The 22017-nt window shown below is 42.0% G+C and overlaps 1 protein-coding gene across 2 annotated transcripts in view; it reads left to right on the plus strand.

Moving 5' to 3' along the window:
- LPIN2 (lipin 2) overlaps positions 1-22017 on the plus strand; it is a 127980-nt gene that overhangs the window by 97639 nt on the left and 8324 nt on the right. For both annotated transcript variants that reach the window (XM_068237220.1, XM_068237219.1), the window contains exons 15-17: positions 13107-13255; positions 17095-17181; positions 18743-18895. In XM_068237220.1, coding sequence (XP_068093321.1) covers positions 13107-13255; positions 17095-17181; positions 18743-18895 — 389 coding nt within the window. The remainder of the gene's footprint in view (positions 1-13106; positions 13256-17094; positions 17182-18742; positions 18896-22017) is intronic.

Here is a 22017-nt window from a genome sequence, read left to right on the forward strand (position 1 = left end):
TGGAAATAATTACTAATATATTGTGATTTCTTTGAAAGTCCAGGGGGCTTCTTACGTTTCTTTGTTGCAGTTCCCCTTTCAGTAAGATACACATCCTTTAGCCATAGCAATTCTTTTAATGTGCTTCAGACTTGAGAAAGAAACCTGGAGATATCAAGATGATTTTAAAAATTCATAAATAAACCCCCTTTTGCACATGCAGTTAGGTGTATGGCCAGCAGATGCTGGGGAACGTAAAGAGGAAAGCCTTACTACACAGATCAGCTCCTATATATCAAAGAAAAACATGGATTGTGGTCTATGAAGTAAAGATCTGATTTTCAGTCACAACATATGGAATTGTAGTTGGGGATTTATCTTTAAGTGTAGAAGTCGTGTCACTGTATCCATATGGGAAGATTAGCTGGATTCTGCTTAGTAAAATGTTCCTCATGTTTTTTTCTGGTGCCATGTCCACTTTACCTCGAGAGATGAGGGATTTATAGGGCAATACAGAATCCATCCTGGTATGTGTACAGATCACAAATTGCAAAAAAAAGATTTTTCTAATGAAAGTCTGAGCAAATGTGCCTTCTTTTGTGGAGAATGGGTAAGTAAGCTTTTACCACAGGTGTGCTGCATACACCTGCTGAGCATGTTAGAGAGAAGGTTGCAGCGGTGGTGTCGTGTGTGTAATGTGTGAAAAGATTTTTCTCACTGTCTACTACTCCATAGCCATGTCGGTATATAGCAAGGCTAGGGCTACCTACAGACATCACATAGGATAGCTATGCCCTTCTTGACCACCTACTATTAAGCTGCTGCTGCTGTTGATACACTTATAGTAGACCTAAACCCAGCACTTGATCTCTGCTCTAAAAGATAAGCAAAGGCATAATAACCTTTTACAGAAAAATCCTTGTTACAGTTTACAGAGCTCCTTCAGAGATGCTGAAGTGTAGTTACTTCCTGGTTTGCTGGGAGCACAGAAAGGGTTAAACCCCTGTGTTTACATATAGCCTGTCTGAGCGACGCACCGTTGCACATGATTTATTTATTTATTTATTTAGAAAAATGTATTTTTATTATGGGATACAGCAAAAATAATTACAACTGGTCAACACATATATACTTGCAACAACATTGGAACACACTATGCATGTCAGTAAACAGTAGCGTAGAAATATGGTAGACTTAGTGATAACACAGTAAGACAGATGAACCATAGTGCAGCCGATTCCCTTTTATATCTTATAACAAGAGGGAGGGGAGGGGGGGGGGCAGAAGGAAGGGAAGGAGGAGGGGAAGGGGTGGGGGGATGGGACGGGGGGGGGAATGGAAACCACCAAGTATGGTCTGAAATATGAAGTCACCCTAGATCCCGTATGGGTGAAAGGGCTTAGGAAAATGCAAAGAGCACATGGGTTGGGGAGATTGAGTATCTCACCTGGGATTAGACTTCAATACAAAACTCCCTAGCTTTATCCGTATCTCTAAAGTCAATCCAGGTTGCCCATCTGTGAGACCAGGCATCCTGTTTAGATTGGGCCGAAAGCATTAAATCATCAAGTCTCGTTAAATGATTTATTTCCTGAAACCGCTCCCTCCCCGAGGGGCGTCCAGAGCGTTTCCAATATCTGGTGACCAGCAATCTAGCGCATATCAGAATGAATCGGAATATGGATTTTTTTATATTTTTAAGTGATCCTTATAAAATCGATAGGAGGGCTATTTCCGGAATAAATGGAAGGGATGAAAGGTACAGTAATTCGTGTAGCTTGAAAACCTGTTTCCAAAATGGCTGAATGTCCTCACATGTCCACCAAGTATGAAAGTAGGTACCTAATTGGCGTGAGCATCTCCAGCAAGTCTCGGGAGTCTGTGGGTCAAATTTATGTATGGTTTGGGGATCTCTGTACCACTTGCTGAAAATTGTATAGTTCCTCTCCTGGGCTAGGATGGAAGGGGAGGATTTATGTGCGAGAACAAAAGATTTTTCCCAGTCTTCTGGTTCCAAAATTTTACCCAGGTCACTATGCCACTTATTCTGAATATTTTCAAGGTTAGACTCCCCAACGTTGCTGACCAGTATGCAGTAATCTTGTGAGATCATATGTTCAGGCTTGTCCTGTAGGGAACATAGCCTCTGCACATGATAACATGATATTTTGTACTCCTCTGTCTTGGTCATGATGTTCAGAGTATAGGTGGTTTAACCTTTAGACTGACAGCTATTTTTTTTTTTTTTTTACAAAAGCCACACGCCAGTGCCAGCCACGTTTATATTGTGTTAATTAAATGTCTTACCCAAATCTACATGTACCAAAGTCCACATTAGTCAGGATTGTTATTAAAGTGCAAATAAATTTGAGATTTTATTGCAATAAAAGTATTTCACTAGACTATATTCAAGATGCATACATTTGCAATAACATTTGCATATTTCTGCATTAACATAGAATTATTTGCATAGCTCAAGTAAAGTAGAGAGTTGGCACTGAGCCAAAATTTTGTACTAAACACCACTTACTGTAGATGTCTGTGGCAAAGAAATATGAGGACTCAAAAATGCCTATAGATGTTCGCTGCAGGCGGAAGTAGTTTTGCAATAAAAAGCGATTGGATGTCCATGGCATATGGATGCGAAACACATACCACCTATAGGACTAGTGTGGCAAGTGCTAACACCTCGGCGTCTTCGACACCTCGGCGTCCCTCTGATCCAATACTTTGGTAAGCTTTCCCTAACTTTGGCATATCTTTTTGTACACTGATTTCATCTCCAGCAGTCTTTTGAGGGCCCTTTTACACTATGGCATTGCGGAAAGCTTTTGCACTTCAAGTGGTAGATGCCTCAGTAAAAGTCAGACTTTCCTACTTAATGCTATGCGATGAGCTCCGATGGAAGTAGTTAAATCTGCGCTTACCTACTGCAAAATTATCCGTGCGTACCGCAACACAGTGTTAATGACGGAGCGCGGTGTGGTGCGTATGTGTGGACCAACGGGAATTCTGGCAATGTACTTCCTGTCCAGGAGGAAGTATGTCACTGAATGGGGGTGGGCCTATGCATATGACCCTGAGGGCACACTCTTCGCAGGGTCATATGAAGTGCAGATTTGTGCGGTGATCCTGTGGCACGTGGCAGGCTCCTTTGCCAAGGGTTCATCGCACATGTATAAAAGCAGCCTCTCAGCCCCTCCTGCTTTGATCACTGATCCGTTTTCCTTTCCTTCTGTGGTGGTTCTTGGTACTCATTCTGTATGTTATTGACAGCCTTTTTTCCTATATACATGGGGGTGGGCACACATTACTGTACTACACAGGGAGGGAGAATAGATGTCAGCCTTGGCCTTACAATTTCTGATTTAGTAAACCACTTTTCCCCGTCCCTTGGAATTTACTATAATGGGTCTCTACTGTATATCCTGATTGTCATTCTCTACTGCACCTTGCATTGCTCCAGCAGCACACCATATTCATATGCATTTATTATTGACACAGAGGTATGGTGATTTTAATTGGACCGATCTTGACACATACTGTATCTGAGACCAAGTTGGAATGGCTAAATATTGTAGGGACTGGTGACAATGCCTTGGTTTTAAAGGCCTTTGCCTTGTTATTGGCTAATTATTATTGCTCATCTGTTGCGCAGTTTAAACTTTTGTGGCAGTCTAAGGGTTAAAGAGCCACTGAAGTGATAATTACTAGACCATTAGTAGCAACGAAAATATTCTCATATTTTTATTTTGTTATATACTGTTTTTTTTTTTTTTTTAATTACATTCAATCATTCTCTAATATTTGCAGTTTACACACTACTCAGCATTCTAAATATTATTACAGAGCAGGCCAGTGAACTATTGACCTGTCCTCTGGAGAGAAAAAAAATACAGTGACTGACAGTTGAGATACCAAGCTTCAGAAGACAGAGCTCTCTGCGACTTTGAAAGTCGTGGCGCTCATTGGCTCTTTTGCATAGCTAACTGCAGTTTCTTATCACTTGCCTGTATTGGAAACCATATTAGACTTTTGTCTCTGCTCCTTATGTTTTATTTCTTAGCTGTACTACACACACAAATCATTATATCATAATAAGCATCAAGCAATATAGCAGTAGTTACCATGCAGTGGTGATCAACTTATTTATTACACAGAAGCAAAAGTTTTGGAGCCTCGAGGCAGAGTTTTCACATTCCACCTTCCATTACTAGAAGGTAGAGTGTGCTGTTGAATACAGCATCGCTTAGATGATATTCCGTAATAACCTGGGCTTCCTTCCACTTCAGGAAAGTTTGCAATAGTGTCTGAAATGAGTAAGTGTCTGTAATCTGTAACTTTGAGGTAAGGCCACAGTGGACACATGTCTGATAACCCTAGCAGCTGTTCCAGTATCTGTTTTAAATGTATGATGATTTACTCATCAGTTGAGATCATATGCAGTGGTATATGTGACTGCCTTGTAAAACCATAAACAGCTGTTGAGCTTCAATGTTAGCCAGGTGTGTTGTGTGTGAGGGGGTGGTAAGAGAAAAGAGACGATATGAAGCCATGTCCTTGTCTAGCTGCACATCACTGCTGCCACAGCCATTTCTAGTGGATGAGATATTGAATGACTCAATGCGTTTTAGTTTGTCAGGTATTTCACATGTTTGAAGTGCAGACAGGTATACAGTTGTGTGGAAAATGTGTACACTCCTTGGAAAGGATCCCCCCCCTTTTTTTGATGTGAGAACATGTAAATATTTTATCTTCAGTCAAAAAATGTGTAAAAAAATAAACCTGATGCAGTTAAACAGTTAATATCTTGCTTTGGTATCATATATAGAACAAAAAAATAAGACATTTCTGTATAAAAAGTACTAATACACTTACGTGGTATTCCTATCTGTGGCAGTAATCTTCTCCAATAGGTTTTCCCTATAAAACTATCTACCAGTCTCTGATGTCAGTTCTGAGTATTTAGTTTGTCCACTTCTCTGTGAGGAATTATTTCAGCTAGGCAGTGTTGCAGGTGGTCTTTCTATGAACAGCGCGTGTGGGGTCAGCTCACATCAGTTGAATTTGACTTGTACATTCCAGAAACCGCCATTGTTTTCAGGCATTTTGGTGGATTTAATGGACACCTTGTCATAGTGTAGATGAATTCTTCTGACAGATGGTGTTACATTATCCTCAAGCGCTATGTGGTACAATAAATAATTTGTAGTGAATTCTGCAATGGTGAGTTCCTCTGAACGTTAGGCACCAATTCTGACTCAAACTTAAAGGGGAACTGCAGCGAAAATTAGGCTACTGGGATAACTCTGGTAGCTTGTACCTAATAGGAAGAGCATCAGATAAGACCATCGGAAGTGCTTTTTGGTTTTTAAATGTGTGCTGGAATGGTTGACAGCACATTTAAAGATCCTGTCCCATCGCTTACCAGCCATAGGCTGCTTTTCCATTTGCAAGCTTGCACGCAATCACGCTGCTTTTGTGATTGCACAACATTGTTTTTCCACTCGCCATGATTGCGGTAACAACCATTGGGAACAGAACACGATCCCACCAAAAATCATGCAGGCAAACACTCCAAAGGCAAGTGCATTCCCTCTACACTAGCAAGCTAGAACTAGTGTAATTCTCCTTTACTTCTGGGCACGCTCACTCATCTGCTGCTCCTCTGTCCTTCCGTCCCTTTCCAGTGAGCAGTACACACTGCTTGGCTATAGCCAAACAGCGTGTTTCTACAGTGCTGGTTCCTTGCAGTGGCAGTGATGTTCAAGGGTGACTTTAAAAAGAAACTGTGACCAAGAAATGAACTTCATCCTAATCAGTAGCTGATACCCCCTTTCCCATGAGAAATATTTACCTCTTCACGAATGGATCATCAGGGGGCTCTGTATGGCTGATATTGAGGTGAAACCCCCTCCCACAGTGTGATGTCAGGACCATGGTCCTGACAGTTTCCTGTCTATGAACCTCATTGCATTGTGGGAAATAACAGCTGTTTACAGCTGGGTTCAACTGCCAAGAAAAGCACGCAGCATCACCTTCCACTGACATCACCTTCCAGCAGTAAAAATGTCACCATGTGATAAATGTCAGAATGTAAATCAGGTAGAGGAAAGATTTTACAGTGGGCAAAAACTGACTAAATCGTTTATGCATAATTATTGTTAAAATGAAGCACTTGTTTTATTACCGGTACATTATTTTCACTGGAGTTCCTCTTTAATTGACAGCATATACAAGGCTTTGCACAGAGTCACACAGTTGAATCAAACATGCAGCCAGTAGAGTCAGAGGTTCTGGGTCAGGAGCTTAAAGTAATGTAGGTTAAGGATCAGTACAGCAGTAAGACAATTAGTATTTTTTAAGGAGTGTAAAGATCCCTTCCATTTTTCCTCTCTGTTTAGGCTTCTTTTAAGCTGTGGTTAGCATGTAACAACTTTTTATTTTCTCTTAATGGCTTTCATTTACTGATTACATAGGTTTTTTTTGTCCATGGTTTTTTTTCCTATTATGTTATACAGTATGTATAACTTTTTGTATACAGTAAACCAAGGACATAACGTTTACAATATCCTTCCATGCAGCTGGCAGAGAGAGCCTATAGGGCCTGTAATTTTCTACAGATTATAAAAGAAAGCATAAAGTATAATGTAATACGAGGGACCGGTTGCCTGCCCTCCCTGTGATAGCGTAAAGGTGCCCATACACTCGTCAGATTGGCAGCAGATAGATAAGAAATGCATCTGATGATCTATCTGATGCGTTTTTAGAACATTTTTTACCAGGATAGAATTCCAACAGATTTCAGTTTGAAATCTATTGAAATTCGATCTGATGGCATTTTTTTGCCATCAGATTTCCATTAAGGCCAATGCAAACTGATAAGCAATCTCTTCAGATCGACCTAAATTTTCCACCCTGCAAGTTCGATGGAAATCCATCGAAATCGATCGAAATCGGCCATCGATCGGTCGATTGGCCAACCGATTTGCAATCGATCAATCGATCGATCGATCGGGATCGATCGGTCGGCCAGAAAATCGGCTGAGTGTATGGGCTGCTTTAAGCTCCTCCTGGGTATCAGGTTGCTACTGTCAGTTTCTACAACACATTCCCATTCATTATTGTCCCCCAGTGTACAGTATACTACTCAGCCATTGCAGCTCACATGGAAAGTATGCATTAAATAACAGAGAAGTGATTAGAGGGGTTGACAATAGTGTTGGACAGCTGCATGATGTGTGGCTGCTTCGTGATTTACTGCCCGTGCTGTATGCTGCTGGAGTCCAGGTCGAGCTCTGAATTTAATTGGACTTGAAGCTGAATGCCAGCCAAAACTTAATTTTTAAATTTTCTATACATTATGCCAAGGGATAGACACATAACTGGCAGAGTTAGGACAATTTCCAATACATTTAATGCTTAATAGCTGCAGTATGCGGGCAGTCAATAGATCCCTCTCAGATTTGATCAGAAAGGAATCTAACTGATGGTTGATTTGGTGGCAGACAGGTGTGTGTGACCACTTTTATTGCACTTTCTACTTACAGTACTTTTTTTGGAACCAGTACAAAAAGTTATAAAGTCTGTCCATTGTAGACCCAAAAAGACATAAAAAGCAATAAAAACATTAAAGGATTCCAGAGCCGAATGAAGTAGAAGAAACTGGGGGAGCAGGCATGTACAGGGAGCTGTCTTGATGCATACCGCTTCCTCTGTTCTCCTCCGCCCCCTCCTTTGGCAGCTGAATACCTCCTGGCAGCCTCTTCTGGCTCACCAGAGTCAGGCAGCAGTGCGCAGGTGCTGTCCCGGCTGCGCGCATCCTACAGTGCACGTCCGCGAGCGCACTGCGCATGACATTACAAAACGGGCATGCTGTAGGATGTGCACATCTGGGGCAGCGTCTGGGCACTAATGCCCGACTCCAGCGATCCAGAATAGGCTGTCGGGGGGAGGGCAATTAGCTGCCAAGGGAGGGGAACGGGGGGAGCGGTTGGCATCTGCAACGTCATTTGGCTCTGGTATCCTTTAATAACAGTGACCCTCCTCACGATATACAAAAAAAAAAAATAAATAAAAAAAAAAAAAAATCTTTAAGTTGGAGTCATGACAGCATGACAGTTGTTGCTTTATTTCATCATTAACAGCATAGTCCTTCTCTAAATCAGTCTACCAGAGACATCCACTAGATTCAAACTATCTATTTTAGGCATAGATTATCAGTCTGGTCACCTGTACAGAGTAGTAACACAGAAATTGCAGAGCTCCATAGCAAAGTACGTCAAGGGTAGAGGGGCACCCAGGATCAGATAAAGCTAGGTTAAATACGCATCAAATTGAAAAAAATGGAGGTGGCTTTCCCCTCAGCACAGTTATGGGAAAAAGTGAATTTTATTAGCACTTTTACCTATAACTGTGTTGTCCTGAAAGGTAAGCCACCTCTATTTTTTTTTTTCAATTTTATGGGTTTTAACCTAGTTTTATCTGATCCTGGGTTCCTCTTTACTCGTGTTGTGCTAGCTCCACCTTCCTTCAGATAGGGGAGGAAGTAACAGTCTGCAGTGGCTGACAGCCACTGGTAGTACTAGCTCCTTCTTTTTTCCAAGAGTGCTGCCACCTTGCATCCATCCATCCCTGGAGGTACCAGAGTGGAGACGGGTTTGTGTTGTCCACCTGCTTCATGATGTTGGTTGCCTCTCACACAACCTACCTTTGTGAGTACATATCTTAATATAAGTTCTTCCTCTGAAAAACCAAGTGACATATTGCGCTATTGGGCTCCCATTGTCTCTGTTTTTTTGCAAGGTGTTCATCACCCATTACTGTGTCGGTACCCATAGCAAATTGTCGCTGCTGCTGCCCAACCCAGAAGCTACTCTACATTAGCTGTATATGTAATACCACTCCTTAATCCTGATTTGCACACTGGTTAGTTTACTTTCAGAGGAGGGGAGAGTTAAAAATATTTGTGGGGTCAATCCCACCAATGAAATTCTAACCCCATAAACCATGCACAAACCAGCTGATACCGAATGAGAGCCTGCAGTAGTAAATCTGGTCTCTTACACTATGGTGTCAGTAACTCCATTCTTATTGATGGTGAGGGTTATTCATCTATGCCACCATAAAAACACTTAAGCTACATACTCCTCTAGCAATGTTCTTTTGAACTCTGTTGCCCAGGGAGCAGATACCGATCCCTGCTGGACAACAGAGCAGCCACATCGCATCATCAGCCTCTGCCTGACGCCATGTATGTTGCCAAGTGGGGGTTTCCTGTAGGTGTAGCTGCAAAAAGAATGGAGCCGGGCATCGCTAAGGATCCGACATGATGGAACTTTAGTGATTGTCATGAAGCAACTGTGCACAACTGCCAAGACCCGCCGTTATCAGACTGATCCGTTGTTCACTGTTTCCGGCAATTACATTAATATTACGTTGTTCCATGGGTATGGACCTTAACTTGCATTAATGAGGAGTGTGCCATTTTATCCCTGGCTCTTGCTTCGATGGCTAGTATTTTTTTTTTTTTTTATTCCACCTGAAATAACAGCTTGGGCTTGATTCACAAAGCGGTGCTAACCTAGTTAGCACGCCTAAAGACTTTTGGGCGTGATAAGCATTGCACTAAGTAGGTTAGCACCGCTTTGAGGGAAAAACACAAAGTTTTGCGCGTGCAATATCTGGTGCGCGCGAAACGTCACATAGGGTGTAATGGCTTTGCGCGCGTAAAACTTTACGCGCAAGTTTATTTTATCACGCCTAAACTCAGTTTAGGTGTGATAATGGGATTTTCACCAGCGTGCTAACAGTTAGCACGGCTTTGTGAATCAAGCCCCTTGTATCTGCAAAGAGGCTTTTCTAATAAAAGACCCCAAATGAGTTAGTGACCATTGTGCCCTTTTTCTCCATTGATAAACTGTTTGAATCAAAGGCCTGTTTAATCCTAACTCACTTCTTCACCAGCCAGAGCTCTCATGTACTTGTGGTGGTCAACATTTGCTTCCAGTATGACCTAACTGCATTTAGAAATGTTATTGTTATTAATGGTCAAGATATCCCTCTAGTAAGGGCCCACTAATTGTATAAGTGACCAATGTGTGTTTATGCACTTCTTTAATAGCAGTGCGTTCCCAAATGAAACCCAACCTGCATTGGTGGTCAATGACCTTGATCCTGTGAAATCGTGCTGAGTGCAACAGGGTAGGCTGTAACTCCAAAAAATGAGCTCTGCTGCTCCCCATATATTGCCCTTCTGTGCCTGTGCAGGCATGAGAGTAGTTAGGGTTTTAGTTTGTCAGGTAGAACGATCAAGTTGCCCTGCAGAACCATCAGCCTAGGACATGGAAGACAAACATGTTTCGTTGTTTGAGCATGGATGTACATGTCTGCAAGGAGTGTGAATGGTTACTTGAGTAGACGGTTTTTGGACATTGAGTATTCTTCAATAATATAAAAAGTAGCAGCGTCTCAGCTATGTTCTGACAATGTTCAGTTTGCGCATAATTCATAGTGAATAAGTTATTTGAACACAAACTGAAATTCACAAACAAAATTCATGTGCTGTGTAAGCGGAGCCAACCCTGGGGATAGCTGAGAAAACACATCTCTTGTTTCTCTGAGAGATGACTTGTATGCAGAGCTTGACTTTATAATTTGTGCAGTACTCCTCAGGGAAGCTGCTCACACTGACGGGACGGAATCTGAAGCACTGGGAAATGACTTCTGTGGCTGTGCTGGCTGGGAAAGCAGAGCATCCGACTCGAATGCTGGAAGATGTTCTGATAAATGATTTTACTAGGCATTCTTTCCCTATCCAGATGAAGAAACAAAAAAGCTTTCCCTGTTGACTTGCAACCAAGTATTCTTGGAAACCCAAATAGGTTTCATGTTGGGCTTTATCTACCAAAGGGAATAATTTAAACCTTGTTACCAACACATTTTGCAGTTCATTATCACATTCTGTAGAGAAACTTTATTGGCTGTTGCAGATTAATAGAGACCATTTTCCCCATAGGCACACTGAGTGTCGCCTTGAACTAAATCCTACTTGCAGAGAGGATTCCTATATCATTTACTTACCTTATTTGGAAAAGTAACATGATATAAGGATGAAGCATACATTGTTTACCCTCCATGTTTCATTTATTTAAGTCTTTAGGCATCTGCAAAATTGACTGTTATGGCTTTAGAAGGTCCCGTACTGTAACAGTCACTGTGAAAACTGTGGTTGCCACTCCACTCCCCAGCTCTTTACCTTCCCTCTCTGTGATAGGCTGGTTGAGAGGCATAGGCGCACAATACCTCTCAGGCCACACCTACTAAGCCATTCTAAGATGCATCTTCCACCCATCTATGACTTGCAAGGTCAGAAAAATGCCTAGGCTTTTTTTTAGGAAGGGACTTGGTAACAGACCTGGCTTTTGGGGCATAGAAGTACAGCAAAGTCCCTGTTATCCGGTACTCTGGCATGCCTGAGGGGTATTATGTGGACAGGGCTTTGGGGGGTTGTAGGGTAGCGAGCCTCTGGCAAGGTTTGCTTGATGCTGGATACATGTGAGCAACTGGCTGAAAAAGCAGAAAGCTGCTAGGAGCTACAGAATAGGTAGACGACTGTCCCTGAAGGCTTGGGAAGCATTTTCTGCTGGATGGGGGTGTGGGACATTTTTCTGCTTTTTCAGACGGTTGCTCAAGCAACTGGCAAGTACACGCATCAGGCAATCCTCACCTGTGCCGGATACAGGGGACATAGCTGTACATTTATTTACGCTACTCTATTAAAACCTCTGCTGCTGCGTGTGCTCACTTTACAGTCTTTATCTTTTACTTCAGGACTGCAACAGTTGAGCAATAATAACTTTTGCACACCATAATAAACAGCTGCTCTTTAATAGAAATGCAGTGGATAAACCTCTAACTTATTTCTGCAATGGGGTCATATGCATGGAAACATGACCTGGTGCTACTTCTGCATTTTCTGTAAGCGGTGTTCACATGTTTTGTTTGTGTCGCCTGAAACAATTGTCGTTGATCATTTTTGAGTTGTAATTTATCTTCAGAAATCTTGCTCTGCTCCCACCCGAACAGCATGTTGTATTTGATGGAAAAGAGAGGTAGGAGGATGAGTGGGAAGGGCTCTGCTGGGAGAACTACAGTATTGTCTAGGAATTTCTGCCTAGGCTGACTTCTGAAAATGGGGAGACCACTGATGTTAGGGGACTTTTATACACTCTATTTTCGCACCAAACCATTAGTGCCAGTTATTTTGAGCGAAACAAACACTTTCAATTAAGCCTCAAACACATAAGATGTGCATTCTGTAAGGTGTTGCATGTGTATCTAACACGTGTACATCATTTAGTGATCTGGCATGCAGGATCAATAAGGGTGACGATTATAGTATGTGCATATTCAGTACATTTATCTATTCGTGCTTTTTTGACAGTGAAAACAGAACTCCACCCAGTGTGGTTAAGTTCTGGGTGGTCTTTACTAATGCACATGATTCCGCTTTGTAGAAGATTGTGGTTACTGCAGAGCTCATCAGTTCCATGAAGCTTCCTGGTTGCCCACTCTGGGTGTGTTCCTTGTGAAATTCCACTGGGAGATGGTTATACTGGAAGGCCACAAATATAACTTGTTTCTATATTATCAGTGGTGCTCTAGTTAATTGTGAATAATAAATGTGACTGCTTGCTGAACTTGGACTAACACACACAGACTGGGGGTTTATTTATTTATTTATTGTATTTATAAAGCGCCAACATATTACGCAGCGTTCTACAGATCTGGCAGGTTGGCCCTGCCCCAAATCACCTGGGACTTGCAAAACATTTTTGTGTACCGCTAAACATTCAGCAATTAATATTGTATCTGAAATCATGCATTCTCTATTCAGATACACGCAGGCCTGCCATATGCAGCAGGGACAGCCATACTATCCCAGTAAAAAAATACATATAACACAGAGCAGTGGGTAAATGGAATTTGATTTTGTGGCTGACAATCTCGCTTTTAACTGATTGCTGCTGACTTGTAAATGATCTCAGTTTATAATACATTAGCAGATACCATGTAGAGTGACTCATTAGAACACATATGAACATTGTTTATTTTCTTTATTCCAGGAAAAGCTGAAGCTGCGAGAAGGTCCCAATGACATTATGTTTAGTATTACAACCCAGTATCAGGGAACATGTCGATGTGAAGGAACCATTTATCTGTGGAACTGGAATGATAAGATCATTATTTCTGACATTGATGGAACAATTACTAAGTGAGCTTCATTTACTTTTCTTTATTTTTCCTTGCAGGGAAAGCTGGATTCACTTTCTCTTACTGTAGTTTAGGAGTTCATGTATATATATCCTGTAAATGAGGGTTTCACAGCTCTGAGTCTCTAAAGGCGTCCAGTCATCACTTCCCACACACCAATTATTCACTGCAGGAACATTTTCCACTACTTCAATGAAATTGTGTGGTTTAAGCCAGTGGGATATGGCAGTGAATGTAATGTCCCTACTCATACATGAGTAAATCTGTCTGCAGTTGGCCATCGTTGGTTTGTGGGAAATTGCTTTGAGATGTGTATTTCAGTAATTGCTTGTACTGCTGGATGGAAATTGGGAATTTCATTATTTTACTGCTTGTAATTAAAGGTTATTTCTTTTGAGATTTCCACGGGACTTAATCCTTAAATCTGCTGGTAATCGCTTGTCTCTCTTGAAGCCAATTAATAAACTTCGTCAATCTCTGGCTGAAACACTGATGGGACAGTAGAACATTTAACCAATTGGGAGTGAGGGGGTGGGGCAGAGGAAACCTATGGGGATCAGTGGCAGTATAGTTTTTTAATGGTTATCAATGGCAAAAGCAAGAGGGTGCAGCAAGTCCCTAAGTAAAGGGGTCCATTAACAGTACAATATTTTCCTCCGATTCAATCATTAATTCGATTAGATTTTTACAATCCAGTTGTGCAGAAAGCCAAGCTATAAGTGGAGAAGATCAACCTGAAACGATTCTGCGGTCGACTAGAATACAGGATTTAGTCAATCGGATTGTTGGATTTTACGACCATATCTGAAGAGAGGAAGTGCCCAATTCAGAACAATCGATAATTACCTTTCGTAAAACTGATAGAATGATCACATCTGAGGAAAATATTGTACCATTCATTAATGAGCACCTTAAGATTTCTGCTAAAATCTAGGTAAAGTGGCGCTAAATAACCAGTCACCAATGCTTTGTTCTTTCCAATTGAGAGTAGTTGATCATTTGTTTAAAGGACATCCGAGGTGAAAATAAATTGATGAGATAAAGAATAGTATCTATCCTCCTCCTCCTCCTAGACTTTTTTTAAGGCATCATGGTTTTATTTTAAATGTAAACCTACTTTTTAAGTTCTTATGGTTTAATTGTCTCTGCTCAATGACACATTCATTGACGCATGCCAGAGCTAAAATCTATGAACGATTGACCCTTTTTATCTCTTCCCTGCTCTTAGAAGCCAGTTACTGCCAGGAAAAAAAGTTTTATGGCTGTAATTCTTCATCAGTGAGAGATCTGCTGTAGTCTGACCCAGTCCCGACCCAGACAGAAACTGTCACTTTCATACCTAATATTTAACTGTTTTAGGCAGAAAAAGGAACACAGCATAGTTGTTTGTGTGCTTGGCACAGTACATACACATGTGTATCTCATTACGTCACATGTCACCTCGGATGTCCTTTAATTAAGCTGATGTCAAATATGATCAATCTGACAGCAGACTTTACTGTGAAACATTTTACTGACAGCTGGAGTTCTGCAAGGGAATCATGTAATCAGCTGATAATTCATTGAAAACCAGCAATAAAGCCCTTCTGTCAAAATGCTGATGCTGGACAGTTCATTTTAGAATTAGCATGACTGATTACTCGGTGTGTCAGTGTGCCCATCATAGACAGTGCAGTGTGTACAGTGTCTGATGTCCCTGTGTAGTGTACACTGAGCCACATTGGTGAAAATAGAGCAGCATTGCAACCATGTGCTCAGGACCCTAGTTGGAATTTCAGCTGGTGCCTATGAATGAGTCTGATCTAAAAAACGTTGACTTCCAAAGATAATAGCCACCTTGAGGAAAATAAGACTCTTGACAGGGAGATCGGAACATCCAATTCAACAAAAATAATTTTCTTAACAGAAATGGCCCACACACCAATCTAGTACAAATATTGCCAACTCGAGATGTGTCATGCTGATAGACTCCCACCCAAGAAGAGCGAGTGCTGAAATGAAAGGGAAACTGAAGTGAGAAGAATATGGAGGTTGCCATATTTCCTTTTAAAAAGACTCTGAACCGAGTCTCCATTCTCTTTTTTTAACCTATATTCATATTAAGCCCCATAAGCACAGCTAAACCGCCGCTATCCCGCGGCAAAACGAGGGGTTTATAACCCCCTCTCCTACCTCCAGGGAGCGCTTCCTGCTCGAGGCAGAGCTACAGCCATAAGCTCTGCCTCAAGCGCGTCAGTCCCCGCTGATCGACGCCTCTCCCCCGCCCCTCTCATCTGCCTTCACAGAGAGGGGCGGGAGAGAGGCGGAGATCCGTGCGGCGATTGCCACGCTTGAGGCAGAGCTGCAGCTCATAGCTCTGCCTCCAGGAAGAACAAAATCCACGACCAAGAAAGTCGTGGATTTTTCAGGGGGATTTGGGGGGTATTTACCCCTCGTTTTGCCGTGGGATAGCGGCGGTTTAGCTGTGCTTATGGGGCTTAATATAAATATAGGTTAAAGAGAATTGAGACTTTTAAGCTATGCCCTGCTGATCTATTTGGCTGCAGCAGTGTCTGAATAACACTAGAAACAAGCATGCAGCTAATCTTGTCAGATCTGACAATGTCAGAAACGCCTGATCTACTGCATGCTTGTTCAGGGTCTATGGCTAAAATTATTAGAGGCAGTGGATCAGCAGGGTAGCCAAGCAACTGGTTTTGTTTTAAAGGAAATGAAATATGGCATCCTCAAACACCCTCTCCTTACAGTTGCCCTTTAAATCTAAAGGAGCATCAACCAAGTGTGCATTTAAAGCAGAACTGAAGATTAGAGTAAAACAAACCGTTGCACTTACCTGGGGCTTCCCCAGGCCCCCAGCAGTCATTCTGTTCCACACCAGACCTGCACGATCCTCAATTCTCCCACCGCCAGCTAGTTTCATCACCGTTGAATTGTAAGTCGCCTGCGTGGCGCAGGCCACTCGTATCTTTCTGTGTGTTACCATCCTGCAGTGGATGGTAATGCAAAGAAGGATACGCGTGACTTGGGAGGTGCAACTCAGTTGCCTTTGACTTACAAGTCGACTGTAATGGAACCAGCTGGCGGTGAGGGAATAGAGGATGGTGCAGGAGCGGCGCGGGACAGGATGGCTGCTGGGTGCTGTGGGAAACCCCAGGTAAGTGACACTGTTTGTTTTATTCTAATCTTCAGTTCCACTTTAATGCCAAGTACACACCATACAATTTTCTGTTAGATTTTCTGTTAGATTATTTTCTGTAGAGACTGGTCATTATCTCTGGTGCATTGTCTTCTGGTTATCTCCTGCTGTGTAGAACAATGCCTAATTACTAGGCAGATAGATGGTTAGATAGATAATTTCCAACATGTTGGAAATTGGCTATCTGGCAGGTAAATGTAATGCTGGGAATACACATTACGTTTTTGCGGAGAATCGTTCCGATAGATGCCTTCGATAGATAAAATCCGACATGTCAGATTCTCCGCTCGATTCTGTTCCACTCGATTTCTCAGAGAAGTGAATGGAAAAAAGATAAGATAAACGAGCAGAAGATAAGAGAATCGATGAGCAGAGAATCGAATGGCTAATAGATCGCGTGGAGAATCGAACGCGAAAAACGTGTATTCCCAGCATAACAGAAAATTGTATGGTGTGTACCTAGCATATGGGTGTAATCTCAATTTTTTGTTTTTTATATTTTTCGTTTAACAGATTTGGAGTCTATTGTCCAGTGCGATTGACAAACTTTATAATTACCCATTTAAAAAAAGTGTTACATCTGCAATTTGTTTTAAACTTGAAGCAACTTTGTGTGTAATTTGTGTGTAATTATTTGTTTTTAGGTCTGATGCCCTGGGCCAAATTCTTCCTCAGTTCGGTAAAGACTGGACACATCAAGGCATAGCCAAACTGTACCACTCCATACATGAGTATGTATCCTACTTGCAGGAATGCACAATCACAATATTCCATATGCATATGATAGTGTGTCTGCACAGTTTGTTTAGATGGTAGCACAGAGTGTTTGTTGTTAGTGTCATGGCTACTGGGCCATTTGAGTCATGTAAGATATTACAGTTAAGAAGAAAGGGGAACAACCGTGTACTGAGTGATATCACCTGCTGTTAACTGAGCCATCAGATGCTTTTAGTCATTGCGGACATTAAGTGACTTGATGAATCATAATGGATCGGTGTCAAGCAGCATGAGATCATACCACAAGATACACATTCCATCTTGCTTTCTATTAAAAGGAATCCTTCAAGAGAAGCCTGCAGTGTCTCGTGTAGTTATTTGGACAGTGTCAGCAAGTCTTGCTTGTAACAAGATGTACTGTACTTTCAAAATATAACGCCTTCTATCTAGTGTGTTTCTCTTAGGATCAGATCTTCGAATCCAAATTAATATTATTATTCTATAGCACTGACATCTTCCACAGCAACCATAATATAGCCCTGTCACTAACTGACCCTTAGAAGCTCACTGTCTAATGTAGGGATTGTCAATGGGAAGCAAATAATTTCAGGTTGTTGCAGGATTATGCAAATTTTGTATGCAAATTTATGTAGCTTGAAAATGGACAAATTGAATTTTACCTCGGCAGAATTTGATTGGATCGTTTTCAAGCTAAATAAATTCACATACATAATATGCATAATGCTGGATCATTTCAAAATTATTTGCATCTCATTGACTATTCCTAGTCTAATCCTTTTGTTTTCATAGTCTAAATCCCCTACCTATAGCTAGACGTACATGGTTTGTTTATCCCTCCCTGATTGGATATTGATCGGATAGTGCCACACATCTATTGAGCATCAGCTCAAATTGCTAGCATTGTAGTGCTCGGGTATAGTGTAAAGCTATATGCCAGTCAGTTCTCTAGCACTCCCTCCCATCTGCTTATCACAAGATTTACTAGCATGTCTCATCACACTTTTTGCCAGTCAAGTTGATCAGATATGTTGGAGTGATGCATTTCCAGCAAATCAAAGTGATCAAATAGACATAAAAATTGATGCGTATATGCCTGGTATAAGTTTATTTTTTTTATTTTTTTTTTAGAGGGGGGGTATAATATTCAGTATGCTTGTGGGCTGTATTAGGAAACTAGAGAGTTCTGCGTAAACTTATCTGCTTGCAGATAGTGCCCTGGCCAAGATTCAGACCCCAGTAATGCAAGGCAAGCGTGTTAGCCGCTATATTTCCATGCTGTCTAATGTTGCAAATACTGAAATCTATAAGAGATGTAACTACTATTGTGATCTAAATTTGAAAGAAATGGTATAAACGCAAAATTCTGATCTCTTAGGTTAATTAACGATTTGTTTCAGGCAAAAATCAAAAATGTTTTCAGGTGGTCATTGAAAAGTTCATTAGTGATGAGGAACAGTGATCGATTGTTAAGCTGTTATCCGAAACAATCCCTTTATGTATTGAAAGTCAGTGTGAGCCTTAAAATACATTGTTTTGTTTTCTTCTGTCTTTCAGAAATGGGTACAAGTTTCTGTACTGTTCAGCACGTGCTATTGGTATGGCAGATATGACTAGAGGCTATTTGCACTGGGTGAATGATAAAGGAACCATCCTGCCTAGAGGGCCACTTATGTTATCTCCCAGCAGCCTCTTCTCTGCATTCCACAGGTATGCACTATGCACTTTTCTGCTGCCTCCTATACAACTCCGCCTCCCTTCTCCAACTGTATTCACAGCTGCAGCACAAATAGAAATCTGCTAAATATAGAAACCTACTTATCACTCGAAGTACAAAAAAGTATCCTATGTTTCCCAGAAGGTCAAATGCAAATTAGCTCATCAATACAGTAGATGCTGAATGTAGCCAAATGTCAGGTCATAACTGCTGTGAATAAATTGAGTACATGCATTGTGTACTGCTTAAACATGTTTCCCTTAATGCTTATTTTTAAAGGGAAGGTTCAGGGACTCTGAAAAAAATAAAAATCCATATCCACTTACCTGGGGCTTCCTCCAGCCCGTGGCAGGCAGGAGGTGCCCTCGGCGCCGCTCCGCAGGCTCCCGGTGGCCGACCCCACCTGGCCAGGCCGGGCTTCTTCTGCGCTCCATTCTGCGCTTCACGCCGGCGCGCTGACGTCATCGAACGTCCTCCGGGCTGAACTGCGCAGGCTCAGTTCTGAGCCTGTGCACTACAGCCCGAAGGACGTCCGATGACGTCAGCGCGCCGCCGTGAAGCGCAGAAGAAGCCTGGCCAGGTCGGGTCGGCCACCGGAGACCACCGAGAGCCTGCGGAGCAGCGCCGAGGGCACCTCCTGCCTGCCACGGGCTGGAGGAAGCCCCAGGTAAGTGGATATGGATTTTTTTATTTTTTTTTTCAGAGTCCCTGAACCTTCCCTTCAAAGGAAATTCCACATTTATTGTTTAGTTTGCCTATGTGTATTGCATGGATTATTAATTGCAAACCTTTTTCAGCTTGGTTATGTTGTTTGTGTGCATATAAAACAGAAGCATTCTCCAGTGCTTCTAACAGAAACTGATAGGAGTGTGGAAGTTTTCTGCCCGTCATTGTGATTAGTTCAGGTGTTGAGAAGGTAGAACAAGCCTCCTGCTTGTGCTGCATAGGCAGCTTTTGCACTATACACATTGCATTGTCATTGGATGGCTAAGGTGTTTTAAAGTTGCATCAGACGTTAGAAATGTGATGCCTACGGTACATAGAAGTATGCTTCACTGCAACTGTTGAATGAGCACATTGTCCGGTAATCACACAGCATGCTGCACGTTATTCTGATGAAAACTGCCCCACCGCTGATGTGCACGTATGAGACAATGTGATTATATTGGCCATTATGTCAGAACGCAACATACGCAGTGTGAAAGCAGCCTAACTATTGTAACTAGGCAAGTTTGTGGACAGGCTCAAAGCAATAGCACACTTGTCAGAGAACAAACAGCACTGTCTCTAATGCTGGGCATAGACTGGTCGATCCGGCGGCCGATTAGCCGGATCGATTCCCGCCCGGCCCCGTCGGCGGTCCTTATCAGCCGCTTGATTCCCTGCCATTGTCCGCCGGCGGGAATTTAGCGGGCCCAGGTCGAGCGGCATGATCGGGCCAGCTAAATATTATCAGCTGGCCGGATCAGCTGGTCGATACACGGTACAGAAACGTACCGTGTATACCCAGCATAAGGCTTCAAAGAAGAGCAAATTATTTCGGAAATTTTTAGCTGGCTGCAGATCCAAATGGAAAAATTGTCTTTTAATAACATTCAATTGCAAGATGACTTGTGCAGCACTAACCTATGGTCATTTAAATCCTTAGATCCTTTGCCTCTAATACTTCTAGCCATAGACCCTGAACAAGCATGCAGCAGGTCAGGTGTTTCTGACATTGTCAAATCTGACAAGATTATCTACATGCTTGTTTCTGGTGTGATTCAGACACTACTGCAGCCAAATAGATCAGCAGGTCGGCCAGGCATCTGGTATAGTTTAAAAGGAAATAAATATGTCAGCCTCCATATCCTTCTCGCTTCATTTGCCCTTTAAGTGTTACAAAGCAGTGTGAAGCATCACAAAATAGAATGCAATTGTATGTTAAGTGCACAGACAGTTTATTACACGGGTAAGTGTGCACATCTATGGGAATGCTGCGGACACACTAGTGGGATGTCCCATTTTTCTTTTCACCTTAGCCACTCCCACTCATTACTTCCTGACAGGAAGTTATTTCAGAGCATCTCATGATTGGGTGCAGAGCATAGTGAGTATGTCAGTATAACAGTCTTTTAAAATACAAAAATTGGGAGGAAACAACTTCTCAAAGTGCATGATAATTTATTGATATCCAAAGTATACAAGAGGAAGCCCACGTGACGCTGTGGGCGTAACGCGTATGCAGGCGTGGTTACAAGCCGTCTAGGAGAGCGCATGGAAGTACGGCGTCTTCTCACCCGTTCATGCAGATAAACCTGGCCGGCCAGAGAAGACCCCATGATCCGCATCACCAGTTAAGTGTGGCAGCATATACCGTGGGACGCCGTGGATATAAGCCTGACTGGATTCCTAACGTGGAGGGACATGGGAAACGAAGATTTGGTGAGTGCTGTCTGACAGCGTTGATTCAAATGGACATTGATTGAAGTAAGAAGCATACAATCACGCTGTGTCAAGCACAGAAACAAGCTAACTTACTTTGTATGTAGCAATAAGAAGCAGGATTCACGTGAAGAGTTGTCTTTCTGAGTAGCATTGAACAAAGCTGGTGCTCAGCGGTGCTGTTTTTGGAGGATTTGTTCTCACACGAGGAACTGTGCAGTCCATTGGTCACGTTGTTCCCAGCAAGTCTCATCAATTTAGTTCCTGGCCAGGACAGTGTGTGCATGGATGTGGAGTGAGTGTATGCTAGGAGTGCTCCTCTTGAAGTAGGCATTGTTTTTAGGGGGGAGGGAGTTGGGTATAGGGGTTTTTCTTGTATACTTTGGATATCAATAAATTATCATGCGCTTTGAGAAGTTGTTTCCTCCCAATTTTTTTATTAGCTATATTGGTTCAGTTGCTCCCCCTAAAGGGGTCTGTGCTTTATTAACAATCTGTTCACCAGTATTAATTTCAGTCTTTTAAAATACTTTTATAGATTTGCTTATAGCAACTATACCAGCGACTATACTGTAGCAGTTAAAGAACACCAGTTTTGAGATTAGTGTTAGCTGTATTAGCTGGCTGCAAACTGCAAAAAAAAAAGTCTACATCATCAGTGCTCATATCAGTTATATATATTTTGTTCTTT

This window comes from Hyperolius riggenbachi, chromosome 5 (genome assembly GCF_040937935.1).
Source record: "Hyperolius riggenbachi isolate aHypRig1 chromosome 5, aHypRig1.pri, whole genome shotgun sequence".
NCBI lineage: Eukaryota > Metazoa > Chordata > Amphibia > Anura > Hyperoliidae > Hyperolius > Hyperolius riggenbachi.